The sequence below is a fragment of the Sus scrofa genome, chromosome 14, assembly GCF_000003025.6.
Source record: "Sus scrofa isolate TJ Tabasco breed Duroc chromosome 14, Sscrofa11.1, whole genome shotgun sequence".
NCBI classification, from domain to species: domain Eukaryota; kingdom Metazoa; phylum Chordata; class Mammalia; order Artiodactyla; family Suidae; genus Sus; species Sus scrofa.
In genome coordinates, this window is record NC_010456.5 from 39,780,704 (window position 1) to 39,794,741 (window position 14,038).

Consider the following 14,038-nt stretch of genomic DNA (forward strand, 5'->3'; position numbering starts at 1 on the left):
TATGGGCACGACCAGAAAAAAAAAAAAAGATGGAGAAAGACTTTATACATACATTCTGGCCAAGGTGCTTGTATATGAAATGGGCTATGGACAGGGCATGTAGTCAAGGCTAAAAATATATAAGTATAAATATAATACAAAATAACTGGAAGATAATGTGTTAATGAGAAGGAACAAGGTGTTGTGGGCAAGGATTAGCTAAATGATAAGGAAAATTACATTTTCATTAACTTTTGTTGCACCAAATGTGTGTCTCTCTGGTCTTATACCTCTAGCAGCGCTCCTGTCCACTGATTCTCTTCCTAGGTGTATCCTGATGTACTCACCACCATCAGCCATGGCAGAACTCCTGCCTTCTGCCAACACATCAGTCTGCAGCACACTTTATTTTTATGGGCTCATCATTTTCCTGGCCAGCTTCCTACTCAGCCTCTTCATCATTGTGGTATGATGCCACCCCATCTGCCTTTATGGAAAGAGGAGGGATTGTGTCAGAAGGGGCAGTATTCCCAGGCCTGGGAAAGATGAGGTAGAGAGGTATTTCTTATAGTCCTAGAACTAAGAAAGTGGGTAGTATATGCTGATAATTTAATTACTACCTCAGTTTTTTGGACTTCCCAAGATCAAATGATAACTGAGAAAAAGATCCTGTACTAATTATGTGAGTTAGGTTCACTCTAGACCTAATATATATTCCTGTGGATCCTTATGAAGGACCAGACCAGAACACCATTATATGTCAAATATATTCTTCATTTAGTATGACACCCTGGAACACAGGACATGTTCTGTGATTTAATTTTCCAAATAATTAAAGAGTTTTCTCAGTTCTTTATTGACTATAATTTTGCATTTATGCTGTGTCAAACTGAGTTTAAAATGTTCAGGCAAAAAAAATAAAATAAAATGATCAGGCAGTTATTAAAAACTCATTTGACATTATCAGAATGATGAACAATTAAAATAATCATCCATGGGACAATACATTATTTATATATAAGTGCCTAATACGAAGTCAGTAATCAAGCAAATATGCCTTTTTGTTTGCTGTATCTACCTTTCAGTATCATTTTCTCCTCTCTTCATATGCTAGTTCAGGAATTGCAAACTGTGATTGCAGAGGAACTTTATCCCATAGTTCTTTAGGTTTTTCGTTTTTTTTTTTTCTTTGTCTTTTCAGGGCCGTACCCGCAGCATTTGGAGGTTCCCAGGCTAGGGGTCTAGTCGCCCGCCTACATCAGAGCCACAGCAACTCGGGATCTGAGCCACACCTGAGACCTACACCACAGCTCACGGCATCCTTAAAACACTGAGTGAGGCCAGGGATCGAACCCACAACTTCATGATTCATTAACCACTGAGCCACGATGGGAACTCCTTTTTTTTTTTTTTTTTTTTTTTTTGCTAGCATAGCTGCATTTGAATGAAATATATGAAATATAATGGTGGAGAATTTTCTTTGGCAATTCAAAAATAATTTATAAGGATAGCTTAGCTTAGCTCAAATCAGCAACTTTGTAAAGAATGAGTAATAACTAGTTTATATTAAAGTGGCCTTGATAGTTTACATTTAGAACTGATTGACAAGAGAGACAAATCTCCCCAAACTTCAGCACCCTGGGGATTCATAATAACCCAGGCTTTAGTAAGCATTCAGAATTAGCATTCTGATTCTTTTAAAATCAGCAGATGGTGAACTTATTTTGATAGACATAAATAGTCTCAATTAAATTCAAGACTCTTTGATTCCTATATTTGGGGGAAAGGAAACTACATGGTTAAACTTAAGTAACTGTGTTATTAACTTAAAGAGTAGATCTAGATTATTAAGAAAATTTCCAAATTTGGTCGGATTTTATTGCCAAGTTTATTACCTAATTTTACTCCTCACAAAAGGACATTGAACTGATTTATATTTATTTCAGTAACTAAAATGTATTCAAATAGCTTCTAAATGGGAAGGGGAAAACAAACTGTTTTCCATCTAACGGCAAGAAGAGACATCCTAAAACATTTTTTGGCTTGAAATTGAGAATTTAAGCTCAGCCCACAGTGCTAAACTGTTTATTTTGAGAGTATTAAGGAGTTTCCATATGGCTCAGAACATTAAGGATCTGGCATTGTCACTACAGCAGCTTGGCCGCTGCTGTGGCACAGGTTCCATCCCTGGCCCAGGAACTTCCACATGCCATGGGCGCAGCCATAAGAAAGGGGGAATATAATGCATATAACACTTTCTAACACAACCTCTGATAAGGTGTTTTAAAAGATCTGGTTACATCTTAGTTTTAGTTTCCCATACATATTGATTAATTTCAGTGAGAAACATAAAAGCCTGAGGGTTGATGTAATGTTCATGTATTGAACATGGTAATCACAAGTTTGGCTAATATCTGTCAATTTTCCTGGGCAAGCAAAAGTTCACTCTGAAATAATTTTCCCTTAGAAAAAGCCTAGTCTCAGATGATAGGCAGGAGGATGGTCTTTCTTGCTGTCAGGTCCTGAGAGAAGGATCTCTCTCTAATAATAGACTAGTTTAAGTAAGCCTTAGGCAGACTACTCACTGCTGTACTCATGTTCAGGTCTTACTCATCCAAGCCCAGGCACTTTTTAAGAAGTTTGTGAAATCGACTGGCTTTCTGGGGAGTGAACAGTGGGCAGCAATTCACATCGTGGAACAGCAGGTGCTCTTCTACCCGGTGGCCTTCTTTTGTTGCTGGGGCCCAGGTGGGTATCTTTTTTTTCCCCATTTTAAAAAGTTTTATTGAAGAATAGTTGCTTTATAATGTTGTGATAATTTCTTCTGTACAACAAAGTGATTCAGTTATATATGTACACACATCCATTCTCTTTCAGATTCTTTCCCACAGATTATCACAGAATACTAGGTAGAGTTTTCTATGCTGTACAGCAAGTCACTGTTGGCCAGTCATTCTGTATACCTCAGTGTGCATATGCCAATCCCAAACCCCCAGTCCATCCCATTTTCCCCAATCTGTGCCCTGTGGTAATTATAAGTTTTTCAAAGTCTATAAGTCTGTTTCTATTCTGAAAATAAGTTCATTTGTGTCCTTTTTTTTAGATTCCACATATAAGTGGTATCATGATGTTTGTCTTTCCCAGTCTGACTTAATTTCGCTTAGTGGGATAATCTTTAGGTACATCCATGTTGCTACAAATGGATTATTTCATTCTTTTCTATGGCTGAGTAATATTCCATTGTGTATATGGAATCTTTATCCATTCCTCTGTCTATGGACATTTAGATTGCTTCCATGTCTTGGCTATTGTGAATAGTGCTGCAGTGAACATTGGGGTGCATGTATCTTTTCAAATTGCGGATTTCTCTGGGTAGGTGCCCAGGAGTGGGATTGCTGGATCATATGGTAGTTCTAGTTTAATTTTTTGAGGAACTTCCATAATGTTTTTCATAGTGGTTGCACCAATTTACATTCTCACAAACAGTGTAACAGGGTTCCTTTTTCTCCATACCTTCTCCAGCACTTATTGTTCATAGACTTTTTGATGATGGCCATTCTGGCTGGTATAAGGTGGTACCTCATAGTTTTATTTATTTATTTATTTATTTATTTTTCTTTTTAGGGCCACACCCACAGCATATGGAGATTCCCAGGCCAGGGGTCAAATTGGAGCTACAGCTGCCGGCCTACGCCACAGCCACAGCCATGCAGGATCCAAGCCTCATCTGTGACCTACACCACAGCTCATGGCAACGCCAGATCCTTAACCCACTGAGTGAGGCCAGGGATCAAACCTGCAACCTCATGGTTCCTAGTCATTTGTTTCTGCTATCACCACAACAGGAACTCCTAGTTTTTTTTGGGGGGGGGGCAGTGTTGGCCACTCCACAGCATGTGGAGTTCCCAGGCCAGGGATCAGATCTGAGCTGCAGCCATGGCATCACCAGATACTTAACCCACTGATTGAACCTGAATCCCAGCTCTCCCAAGACGCCGCCAATCCTATTGCATCCCATCAGGAACTCTCCTCATAGTAGTTTTGATTTGCATTTCTCTAATAATTAGTGATGTTGAGAATCTTTTCATGTGGGTTTTTTTTGGCCATCTGTATGTCTTATTTGGAGAAATGTCTATTTAGATCTTATGCTTATTTTTTGATTAAGTTGTTTTTTGGATATTGAGCTGCAGGAGGTGTTTGTATATTTTAGAGATTAATCCCTCATCAGTCGCTTCATGGGCAAATATTTTCTCCCTTTCTGTGGGTTGTTTTTAAATTTCATTTATGGTTTCCTTTGATGTGAAAAAGCTTTTAAATTTTAATTAGGTTCCATTTGTTTATTTTTGTTTTTATTTTCATTTTTCTAGGAGGTGGGTCTCTGCTGCAACTTATGGCAGATAGTGGCCTCTGTTTTCCTCTAAGGGTTTTATAGTATCTGGTCTTATATTTAGGTCTTTAATCCATTTTGAATTTATTTTTGTGTATGGTGTTAGAAAGTGTTCTAATTTCATTCTTTTACATGTAGCTGTCAGGTTTTCCTAGCACCACTTATTGAAGAGACTTTTTTTTCTGTTCTGTATTCTTGCCTCCTTTGTCCTAGATTAGTTGACCATAGGTACTTGGGTTTATTTCTGGGCTTTCTGTCCTGTTCCATTGATCTATATTTCTATTTTTGTGCCAGTATCATACCATTTTGATGACTGAAGCTTTGTAGTATAGTCTGAAGTCAGGGGGACCGATTCCTCCAACTCCATTTTTCTTTCTCAGGATGGCTTTGGCTCTTCAGGGTCTTTTGTGTTCCATACAAATTAAAACTTTTTTTGTTCTGGTTCTGTGAAAAATGCCATTGGTAATTTAATAGGGATTATGTTGAATCTGTAGCTTGCCTTGTGTAGTACAGTCATTTTGACAATATTGATTCTTCCAATCTAAGAGCATGTTATATCTTTCCATCTGTTTGTATCACCTTTGATTTCTTTCATCAGTGTCATATAGTTTTCGGAGTACAGGTCTTTTGTCTCTTTAGGTAAATTTATTCCTACATATTTTATTATTTTGATATGATAGCAAATGGGACTGTTTCCATAGTTTCTCCTCTGATTTTTCACTATTAGTTTATAGAGATACAATAGACTTCTGTGTATTAATTTTGTATCCTACAACTTTACCAAATTCATTGATGACCTCTAAGAATTTTCTAGTAGTGTCTTTAGGATTTTCTGCGTATAATATCATGTCATCTGTAAACAGTAATAGTTTTACTTCTTCCTTTCCAATTTGGATTCCTTTTATTTCTTTTTCTTCTCTGATTGCTGCAGCTAGGACTTCCAAAACTATGTTGACTGAAAGTGCCAAGAGTGTACATCCTTGCCTTGTTTCTGATCTTAGCAAGAATTCTTTCTGCTTTTTGCTGTTGAGAATGATGTTAGCAGTGGGTTTGTTGTATACGGCCTTTATTATGTTGAGGTAGATTCCCTCTATATACACTTTCTGGAGGGCTTTTATCAGAAGTGGGTATTGGACTTTATCAAAAGCTTTTTTGCATCTATTGATATGATCATATGGTTTTTATTCCTCAGTTTGTTAATGTGGTGTATTGCACTGATTGATTTGCAGCTATTGAAAAATCCTTTCATCCCTGGGATAAGTCCCATTTGATCATAGTATATGATCTTTTCAGTGTATTGCTGGATTTTGTTTGCTTAAATTTTTTGAGGATTTTTGCATCTCTGTTCGTCAGTGATATTGGCCTATAATTTTCTTTTTCTTTTTTGGCCACTCTGAGACATAGAGAGTTCCTGGACCAGGGATCAGATCTAAGCTGTGGTTGCTACCTAAGACACAGCTTTGGCAATGCCAGATATTTAACTTTGCTGGGCTGGGGATTGAACCTGTGTCCCAGAACTCCCAAGATGCCACTGATCCCATTGTGCCACAGCGGAAACTCTAAGCCTGTAATTTTCTTTTTTGGTGGTATCTTTGCCTAGTTTTGGTATCAGGGTAATGATGGCCTCATAGAATGAGTTTGGGAATGTTCCTATCACTGCAATTTTTTGGAAGAGCTTCAGAAGAATAGGTATTAACTCTTCTCTAAATGATAGAATTCTCCTGTGAAGCTATCTGGTCCTGGACTTTTGTTTGTTGGAAGTTTTTTAATAATAGTTTCAATTTCAGTACTTGTGTTTGATTCATTCATCTTTTCTATTTCTTCCTAGTTTAGTCTTGGAATATCGTACCTAAGAATTTGTCCATTTCTTCTAGGTTATCCATTTTATTGGCATATAGTTGCTTGTAGTAGTTGCATATGATTTGTTGTATTTCTGTGATATCTATCATAACTTCTCCTTTTTCATTTCTAATTTTATTGATTTGAGTCCTTGTTCTTTATTTCTCTATAAGCCCGCTAAGGGTTTATCAATTTTGTTGATATCTTCAAAGAATCAGCTTTTAATTTCAGTGATCTTTTCTATTGTTTTCTTCATTTCTTTTTCATTTATTTCTGATCTGATCTTTATGATATCTTTCCTTCTACTAACTTTGGGTTTTGTTTAGTCTTCTTTCTCTAGTTCCTTTAGGTATAAGGTTAGGTTGTTTATTTGAGTTTTTTCTTGTTTCCTGAGGTAGGCTTGTATTGCTATAAACTCTCCCCTTAGGACTGCTTTTGCTGCATCTCATAGGTTCTATTTTTGGAGGTTCCCAGGGGTCGAATTGGAGCTATGGGTTGAATTGGAGCTGTAGCTGCCAGCCTATGCCACAGCCACAGCCACATCAGATCCGAGCCCCATCTACCATCTATGACCTCCACCATAGCTCATGACAATGCCAGATCCTTAACCCACTGAGCAAGGTCAGGAATTGAACCTGCAACCTCATGGTTCCTAGTCAGACTTGTTTCCGCTGAGCCAGGATGGGAACTCCCATCCCATAGGTTTTAGATCATTGTGTCTTTAGGTATTTTTTTATTTCCTCTTTGATTTCTTCAGTGATCCATTGGTTGTTTAGTAGCATATTATCTAGTCTCCACATGTCTGGATTTTTTTGCAGTTTTTTTCTTAGAATCTTTTAAGACATCTAGTCTCATAGCATTGTGGTTGGAAAAGATGCTTGATATGATTTCAGTTTACTTAAATTTACTGAGGCTTGATTTGTGGCCCAGAATGTGATCTGTCCTAGACTATGTTCCATGTGCACTTGAACAAAATGTGTATTCTGCTACTTTGGGATGGAATATTCTATAAGCATCTATTAAGTCCATGTGATCTAATGCATTATTTAAGCCCTGTGTTTCCTTGTTGATCTTCTGTCTGGATAATCTGCCTGTAAGTGGGGTGTTAAAATCCCCCAACTATTATTGTGTTATTGTTGATTTCTCCTTTTAAGCATTTTAGCAGTTGCCTTATATATTGTGGTGCTCCTATGTTGCGTGTATATGTATTTACAATTGTTATATCTTCTTCTTGGATTAATCCTTTATGTAATGTCCTTTTGTGTCTTATAACCATCTTTATTTTATTTAAAGTCTGTTTGTCTGATATGAGTATTGCTACTCCAGCTTCTTTTGATTTCTCTTTGCATGGAATATCTTCTTTCATCTTCTCACTTTAGTTTGTGGGTCCCTGGAACTGAAGTACGTTTCTTGTAGACAGGATATATATGGGTCTTGTTTTTGTATCCATTCAGTCAGTCTATGTCTTTTGGTCAGGGCATTTAGTCCATTTATATGTAAGGTAATTATTGATATACATATTCTTTTTTTTTCATTTTACTTTATTTTTATTTTTTATTTAGTTTTTTATTTCCCTAATACATTATTTTTTTTCTGTTGTACTGTTCTTATTGCCATTTTGTTAATTGTTTTGGATTTGTTTTTGTTGGTCTTTTTTCTTCCCTTCTTTTATTCTCTTTTTTTGCAGTTTGATGACTATCTTTAGTGTCATGTTTGGATTGCTTTTTCTTATTTGTGCATGTGTCAATTATAGGTTTTTGGTTTGCAGTTACTATGAGGTTTTGATATAGGAGATTGTATATACATAAGACTTTTAGGGCCACACCTGCGGCACATAGAAATTCCCAGGCTAGGGATTGAATCAGAGCTGCAACTGCTGGCCTACACCACAGCCACAGCAATGCCAGATCCAAGCCCCATCTGTGACCTATACCACAGCTCACAGAAATATCAGATCCTTAACCCACTGAGCAGGGCCAAGGATCAAACTTGCATCCTTATGGATAGCAGTTGGATTTGTTACCACTGAGCCACGGCAGGAACTCCTATACAAGATTGTTTTAAGTTGCTGGTATCTTAATTGCAAATGTATTTCCAGTATCCTGCATTTGTACCCTCCTCTTCTCATGATGGCTGGTTTTACTCTCATATTTGCATGGATGATTTCTTACCTTTGCTATTTGTCTGCCTTTACCAGTGAGCCTTCTTATTTGTAATTTTCTTTTTTATAATGGTGGTCTTTTCTTTTCCACCTGGAGAAGTTCCTTTAATGTTTGTTGTAAAGCTGGTTTAGTGGTGTTGAATTCTCTTAGGTTTTGCTCATCTGCGAAGCTTTTGATTTCTCCTTCAAATCTGAATGAGAGCCTTGCTGGGTAAAGTAATCTTGGTTGGAGGTTTTTTCCTTTCATTGCATTAAGTATATCATGCCACTCCCTTCTGACCTGCAGATTTTCTGCTGAAAAACCTGCTGATAACCTTATCGGGGTTCCCTGGTATGTTATTTGTTTCTTTCCCTAGCTGCTTTCAGTATTTTCTTTTTGTCTTTAATTTTGGTCAGTTTGATTAATATATGTCTTGGGGTGTTCCTCCTTTGATTTATTCTATATGGTGTTTGTTGTGCTTCCTGGATTTGAGTGAGTGATTCCTTTCCCATGTTAGGGAAGTTTCCAGCTATTAGCTCTTCAAATATCTCTGACCCTTTCTCTCCCTCTTCTCCTTCTGGCATCACTATAATGCAAATGTTGATGCATTTAAAGTTGTCCCAGGGTTCTCCTAGACTGTCCTCATTTCTTTTCATTCTTTTTTCTTTATTCTGTTCCATGTCAGTGATTTCCACCAGTCTGTCTTCCACTTCACTTATTTGTTCTTTTACCTCCTGTATTCTGCTCTTGTTTCCTTCTTGTGAATTTTTTATTTGGGTTATTGTATTTTGCACCTCTGCGTGTTTAATCTTTAAATCTTATATTTATTTGTTAAGTGTTTCTTATAATTTATCAATCTTTGCCTCCATTTGTTCCCCAAGATCTTGGATCATCCTCACTCTCATTACTCTAAAGTCTTTTTCATGGAGGTTGCTTATCTCCAGTACACTTAGGTGTTTTTCTGGGGTTTTGTCTTGTTCATTCATCTGGGTCATATTTCTTTGTCTTTTCATTTTGTATAGCTTTCTGTGTGATCTTTTTTCTGCAGGGTACAAGGTTGTTGCCACGCTACAGGTTTGTAACCTCCCTTGCTTCTGGTGTCTACCCTTTTGTGGGTGAAGTTGATACAGTGGCTGTGCCAGGCCTCTTGGTTGGAGGGACTGGTGCCTAACCACTGGTAGGAGGAGCTGAGTCTTGTCCTTCTGGTGGGTGGGGCTTTGTCTCTGTTTGTGATTAGAGATAGCTGGGTGCCTAAGAGGACTTTAGGCAGCCTGTTTGCTGATAGGTGGGGCTGTGTTCCCATGCTATGTGTTGTTCAGCCTGGGGCTTTTCAGCTCTGATAGGTGAGGCCATATTTTTCCAAAATGGCAGCCTCCTGGGGAGTTCATGTTGATGATTATTCCCAAGACCTCAGCCTCCACAATGTACTGCCCCCACAGCAAGCCACAACCACCCTTTGCTTTCCCAGGAGACCCTCCAAGACCCACAGGTAGGTCTGACCCCAATTCTTACGGAGTCCCTGCTTTGCCCTGAGACCCATTGCAGGTGATACCCTGTGTGCCTTCCAAGAATGGAGTCTCTGTTTCCCCCAGTCCTGTGGAGCCCCTGAACATGTGGCCTGCTGGCCTTCAATGCCAAATGCTTTGGGGGCTCCTCCTCCCAGTGTCAGACGCCCAGGCTGGGGATCCTGACATGCAGTTCGAAACTCTCACTCCTCTGGGAGAGCCTCTGTAATATAGTTATTTTCTAATCTGTGAGTCACCTACCTCATGGATATGGAATTGCTTATATAGTGAAAGCACTCCTCCTAATGTCTTAATGTGGCTGCTTCTTTCTCTTTGGGTATAGGATATATTTTTTCATAGTTTCCAGTCTATTTTGTTGATGATTATTCAGCAGTTAGTTATAATTTTGTTGTTTTCCTGAGAGAAGAATGAGTTTGAGTCCTTCTACTTTGCCATCTTGTCTCTGACTCTGGCTCAGGGGGGTATCTTAATGGAAAGATCTAGGCAATGAAAAGGATAACCATTGAGTTGTGATCAGGCAGAATAGCCTCATCAAGAAGGATGACTAGAGAGAGGACAAGATGGCGGAGGAGTAGGGGGACACGCTCGCCCTCTCCCACAAACACAACAAAAAAAGCACATCTACAGAATAAATGACTCGCACAGAACAGCAACCAGTCGCTGGCAGAGGAACCTAAACTCCAATAACAGCAAAAAGTTCGTGACATTACTGGGCAGAACGGGAGAAAAGAGGAGAGTGAGAGAAGGTGAATCCGAGAGGGACGGGCGCTCCCGAAAGGGAACTGCGGAGGAGAAAGGGATGCCGCACCCTGGAAAGTCACCTATACGGGGGAAAGATCAAACGAACCGGAGGAATCTCCAGATGCAGAGAAGAATGTAGCAGTAAGTTGGAGTACGGAAAAGCCGATCAAGAACCGAACAGACCATCTGAACTACGGGCACAGTCGCCTGGGTGGGGGCTGGGCACCGAGACCTCGCCTCCGAAGGTTAGTCCCCGAGAAAGGGCCGGGGGACGTCTGGGTGGGGGCTGGGCACCGAGACCTCGGCTCCAGAGGTTAGTCCCCGAGAACGGGCTGGGGGGGCAGGGCGGAGCGGAAACTGCTTGGGAGGTCTAGAAACCATCTGACAGGGCAGAGACTGCCTGGGAGACTAGAAAACAAAGCTGTCGCAGAGGAAGGGAGCAATACTCTAGGGGAGGGGAAGTGGAAAGCCGCATCAGGGGGAACCTGGGAGAAGAGCCTGGTCTGCACCCGTGCTGGGGAGGGGGGAGAAGAAGGGGTGGGTCCCCATAGAATACCCCCCACGCCACAGCAAGTTTACAGGCCCGCTAGCTAGCTGAAAGCTGTGCTTCCCAGTACATCCCCTCCCCCCACCCCCACCACCCCCTACGCTCTCGCCAGACCTGGGGCTGCCTGCCATCCGGGAGGACTGGCCTCAACAATTGCCTGAAGCCTACCACCGCAGGGGCTGTCCCTGCACAGGCCTGCTTGCCCTTTGGAGGGGCTACACTTCCACAGAGCAGCACCAAATACCACCAGCCCCCGAGAAAAGGCCTGCAGCCCAGAAAAGCTAGAACAAGCCTAGCCAGGCTGTGAATAGATCTGCCTAATTCTCGGACAGTTTTTCTGAGTCAGGCTGCCCCGGGGAGGAGCCTCCTGGATTTCCAGCAGCCCTGCTACCCACCCAAGCCCCCAGGGGGTGACAAGCTCTATAGGATCAGCTGCACAGGACTGTCAGCTCCAGGCAGGACCCCCTAAAGCCCAGAAAAGCTGCAAAAAGCCTGGCTGAGTCGGGAAAAGATCTCAGACGGTTTTTCTGAGTCAGGCTGCCCCAGGGAGGAGCCTCTTGGGTTTTCAGCGGCCCTGCTACCAGCCAAAGCCCCCAGGGGGTGCCGAGACCTAGTGGATCAGCTGCATAGGACTGCCAGCTCCAGGCAGGACCCCCTGCAGCCCAGAAAAGCTGCAACAAGCCTGGCCGAGTCGGGAAAAGATCTCAGATGGTCTTTCTGAGTCGGGCTGCCCTGGGGAGGAGCCTCTTGGGTTTTCAGTGGCCCTGCTACCCACCCAAGCCCTCAGGGGGTGCCCCACTCCCACGGAATAGCTGCTCAGCACCACCAGCCCCCTGGAGGAGCCCCTGCACCCCAGAAAAGCTGCAACAAGCTTGGCCAGACTGTGAAAAGATCCGCCTATATTCGCAGGCCGTCCTTCTGAGTTGGGCTGCCCTAGGGAAGAGCCTCTTAGGTTCTCAGTGACCCAGATAGCTGCTCCAGCCCCCAGGGGGTGCTGCACTCCTGAGGAACAGCTGCCCAACACCGTCAACCCCCTGCAAGAAACCCCACAGCCTAAAAACACCAGAGCAAGCTCTGCCTAACCAAGTGAAATCTGCTACCATCGTGGTGTGGACCTCCCAGTCCTGTCTGCCCTCAGGAAGTCCTCCTTTGCTTCAAAGAAACACTGTTAGCCCCATCAACACTCCAGAAAAGCCACACTGCCTCAAAAAAGATTGACCAACAACGCCAGCCCTCAGGAAATATTCCACGGCAGTGACAAGGCAAACACTGCCCGATACCGGAGAGTACAACTTCCTCAGGAGAAAGAAAACAACAAGCAAGATGAAGAAGCTGAGAAACCACCGCCAGTCAAACCAACAGGAGAACTCACCTAAAACAGTCAACAATGAAACACATCTCTGCAGTCAGACAGACCTGGAGTTCAAAAGAGAAATAGTGAAAATACTGAAGGAATTAAGAGAAGATATGAACAGTAATGCAGATACCCTCAGAAAGGAACTAGAAAACATAAGGAGGAGCCAAGAAAAACTAGAACATTCATTTGCAGAGATGCAAACTGAACTAAGGGCAGTAAAAACCAGAATGAATAATGCAGAAGAACGAATCAGTGATATGGAAGATAGAATAATGGAACTCACTCAATCCGGTCAACAGACAGAAAACCGAATCAAAAAACTGGAAAGCAATATAAGAGACCTATGGGATAATATAAAGTGGACCAATCTACGCATAATAGGAATTCCAGAAGGAGTAGAAAGAGATAAGGGGATGGAAAATATATTTGAAGAAATTATCGCTGGAAACTTCCCAAATCTAAAGGATACTGGGTTCAAGATACAAGAAGCACAGAGGGCCCCAAACAAACTGAACCCAAACAGACCCACACCACGACACATCATAATAAAAATGGCAAAAGTTAATGATAAAGAGAGGATCCTAAAGGCAGCAAGAGAAAAGCAGAATGTTACCTACAAGGGAACCCCCATAAGAATATCAGCTGATTTCTCTACAGAAACACTACAGGCCAGGAGGGAATGGCAAGAGATATTTAAAGTGCCAAAAGGAAAAAATATGCAACCTAGAATACTCTATCCAGCAAGAATATCATTTAAAATAGAAGGGGAAATAAAAATTTTTCCCAACAAACAAAAACTTAAAGAATACAGCAACACAAAACCCAGGTTAAAGGAAATATTGAAAGGGCTTCTCTAAACCGAAAAGAAAGGAAGGAAAGGGAAGAAAAAAGAAAAGAAAAAAAAAAGAAGAAGAAGAGGAAGAACTAGGACTGAGGAAACCGCAATCAGAGAGCAGTCATTCAAATAAGCCAGCATACGGATTTAATCATGAACATGCTTCAAACAAAATAAAATTAAAAAGAAAAAAAAAGGGTCATCAAAACCATAAAATGTGGGCAAGGGATGTTAGGAAATAAATAACCCTTTATGTTTGTTTCTTTGTATGTTTCTCTTCTTAATTTTAATATAGTAATGAAGTGTTTGAACTTACAGGACCATCAGGCTAAAACACACAATTATAGGAAGGGGTTAGCATACTTAAAAAACAGGGCAACCACAAGCCAAAATCAAATATTGCATTTGCAAAAAATGAAAAAAAAATACACTCAAGCAGATGATAACAGAAGACCATCCAACCAAAAAAAAAAAAAAAAAAAAAAAAAAAGAAAGGAAGAATGGAGAACCACAGAATCAACTGGAACACGAGGTTCAAATGGCAATAAATAATCATCTATCAATTATCACCTTAAATGTCAATGGACTGAATGCCCCAATCAAAAGACACAGAGTGGCTGAGTGGATAAAAAGGCAAAAACCTTCAATATGCTGCCTACAAGAAACTCACCTTAGGACAAAAGATA

At 40.8% G+C, this 14,038-nt stretch overlaps 1 protein-coding gene across 10 annotated transcripts in view; it reads left to right on the plus strand.

Moving 5' to 3' along the window:
* TMEM116 (transmembrane protein 116) overlaps positions 1–14,038 on the plus strand; it is a 116,875-nt gene that overhangs the window by 84,965 nt on the left and 17,872 nt on the right. For all 10 annotated transcript variants that reach the window (XM_021074212.1, XM_021074211.1, XM_005657328.3 and 7 more), the window contains 2 exons: positions 307–445; positions 2,583–2,727. In XM_021074212.1, the coding sequence (XP_020929871.1) occupies positions 307–445; positions 2,583–2,727 (284 nt within the window). The remainder of the gene's footprint in view (positions 1–306; positions 446–2,582; positions 2,728–14,038) is intronic.